General features: G+C 55.0%; 1 protein-coding gene across 1 annotated transcript; it reads left to right on the top strand.

The window, feature by feature from the left end:
- Positions 1–407: 407 nt before the first annotated feature.
- sox21b (SRY-box transcription factor 21b) lies at positions 408–2,320 on the top strand. Its single transcript, XM_007227717.4, has one exon. It carries the CDS (start codon positions 825–827, stop codon positions 1,554–1,556), a length of 732 nt encoding a protein of 243 aa, XP_007227779.3. The 5' UTR covers positions 408–824; the 3' UTR covers positions 1,557–2,320.
- Positions 2,321–2,584: the final 264 nt, after the last annotated feature.

The following is a 2,584-nucleotide window of genomic DNA, read 5'->3' as shown; positions in this document are numbered from 1 at the left end:
GTGTGCGCGTGTGTGTGAGACAGCGCGCGCTGCTCACTAGTAAAAGTGCTGTCTGTTTTACAGTGATGTGTGCGCGCGAGTGTGTAATGTTTTACTGTGCTTTAGTTTGTGTCTCCTTTCTCTCTCTCTCTCTCTCTCTCTCTCTCACACACACACACACACACACACACACTCTCTCTCTCTCTCTCTCTCTCACACACACACACACACACACACACACTCACACACACTTCGTATTACTGTAAAGCTTCTGTAAAGCAAGTGTGTGACAGAGAGAAAGTGTGTGTGTATTAGTAAATGTGTGTGTATAACACCGTAGCGCCGCCTGCACGTGGTGGGCGTGGAGCGCAGCGCGCGTGCGCAGTCTCGGAGTTTATTGGGGTAAGCGCGAGCGCAACTGAGCGCAGCGTTCAGTCAGTCCACAGGAGCTATGGTGCGCGCACACACACATGCTCTCACACACCCTCTCTCTCTCGCTCACTCTCTCACACACACACACAGACATACACACACACTCACTCACACTCGCTCAGTCACTCACTCACTCAGAGGCGCGCGCTCAACTCACCGCACTCTCCCTCGTTCTCACTCACTCGCTCGCTCACACTTTCACTGACTGACTTTTTTTTCTGCGCGCGGATCTAAGCCATGAATGAGCGCGTGTGAGAGTTAAACGGACTTTTTGACTTCTTTTTGGCTTTTTGATCTCCAGCGCGAGAGGAGTAGCGGTGGGGGTCAGTCCGGGACACAGCGCCCGGTCCCAGGGTGCTGAGAGCCAGAGACCCGGAGGGCTGGAGTTCGAGTCCGGGAAGTACGGCCTCGCCATGTCCAAGAGTGGCGAGCACGTGAAGCGGCCCATGAACGCCTTCATGGTGTGGTCCAGGGCTCAGCGGCGCAAGATGGCCCAGGAGAACCCCAAGATGCACAACTCGGAGATCAGCAAGCGCCTGGGAGCCGAGTGGAAGCTGCTGACCGAGGCCGAAAAGAGGCCCTTCATCGACGAGGCGAAGCGTCTGCGGGCGCTGCACATGAAGGAGCACCCCGACTACAAGTACCGGCCGCGCCGCAAACCCAAGACTCTGCTGAAGAAGGAGGGAAAGTTTGCATTTCCTGTTCCGTACGGCTTGGCGGAGCACGAGGCCGCTCTGAAGGTGGGTGCCGGGCTTGGATCCTTTCCGAGTGCCGCCCTGTCCGAGCCGTTCCTGACTTCGCCGGACAAGGCCGCCGCTGCCGCTGCTGCTGCCGCCGCCAGAGTGTTCCTGAACCCCTCCATCCCGGCACATCCCTACTCTTTCCTGGAGCTGGGCTCCAAAATGCCAGAACTGTCAACGCCCTCGCTGCCCTACGCCTCGCCGCCACTGGGCTACCCGGGGTTCTCTGGCACGGGGGCACACACGCACTCACACCCGTCACCGGGAAACCCGGGCTACATGATTCCGTGTGGCTGCGCAGCGTGGCCTTCCGCCGGACTGCAGCCGCCACTAGCCTACATCCTGCTTCCCGGCATGGGCAAACCCCCGCTGGACCCCTACCCCGCTTATGCTGCCGCACTCTGACCTCTGACCCCCGGTCGGGAGATGGAAAGAAGATGTGGCTGCTTACGAGACATTTGACATTTGTTTGAATGTGTGAATGAATATGAGTGTGTGTGTGTGATGTGAGAGACAGCCAGAGAGACGGACGTTGAAGGCCTTTGTGTGTACTATGGTGAAGGTGAAGCCCGTCCGGGTGTCTTTCTTTGCGGCAACAGAGCCGGACTGATCCCTGTGTAAATGTGTACAGACTCCCGCGCACTGCGTCCCGCAGTGGGTGGGTGAGGGACAGGTTTGGACCTTCCAATCACTGTTTCATAGATGTGTGTGATATTTATTGTTCAGTGCAGACACTAATTATTATTATTATTATTATTATTATTACTGTTACTTCTTATCGCTGAGCGGAAGACGGACTGCGCTGACGAAGAAGAACGTCATGAACTGCTTATGAGAGTGTGAATGTCTCACACACACATTTATATATACACACACACACACACTTAAATGCACACATGCATAAACACATAGACACATGCACACACAACATGCTTGTGAATGCAGGTGAATGAATGCAGGTGTGATCCTCTCTTCACACACTTCACACTCTTCACTTTCTTCATCCTCATCAACATTGAACTCCGCTGATGAACTCTTTGAACAGACTATTCCAGACTCTGTGTCTGTGTGTGTGTGTATATATATGTGTGTGTGTGTATGTATGTATGTGTGTACGCTGTTTCTCTCTGCAGCCTGGCTGCAGCTCTAATAAAGCGTGTGAACACACACTCCTTAGTCGCCGTGTGTGGTTGTTGCTGCCCGCTGGAGCGGGTCCGGCCCCCGGGGACCCGAGCTGGACGAGTCCTGAGGATCTTTTGTTGAAGTCTGAAAGCTAAAGCGAGTTGCTGTAGCGGAGAACCCGATTATCAGCGGTCAGATCAGCGGAACCCGAAACCCGGCAGTTCTCTGAAACAGGCTCCGCTTTGAGGGAGACGGAGCCGGACGATGGCGGCGTTACCGGCGAGACCCGACTGACCGCTGCTCTGTTTCAG

The sequence above is a fragment of the Astyanax mexicanus genome, chromosome 11, assembly GCF_023375975.1.
Source record: "Astyanax mexicanus isolate ESR-SI-001 chromosome 11, AstMex3_surface, whole genome shotgun sequence".
In the NCBI taxonomy this organism is placed as follows: Eukaryota; Metazoa; Chordata; class Actinopteri; order Characiformes; family Acestrorhamphidae; genus Astyanax; species Astyanax mexicanus.
This window is presented reverse-complemented; position numbering and strand designations above follow the sequence as displayed.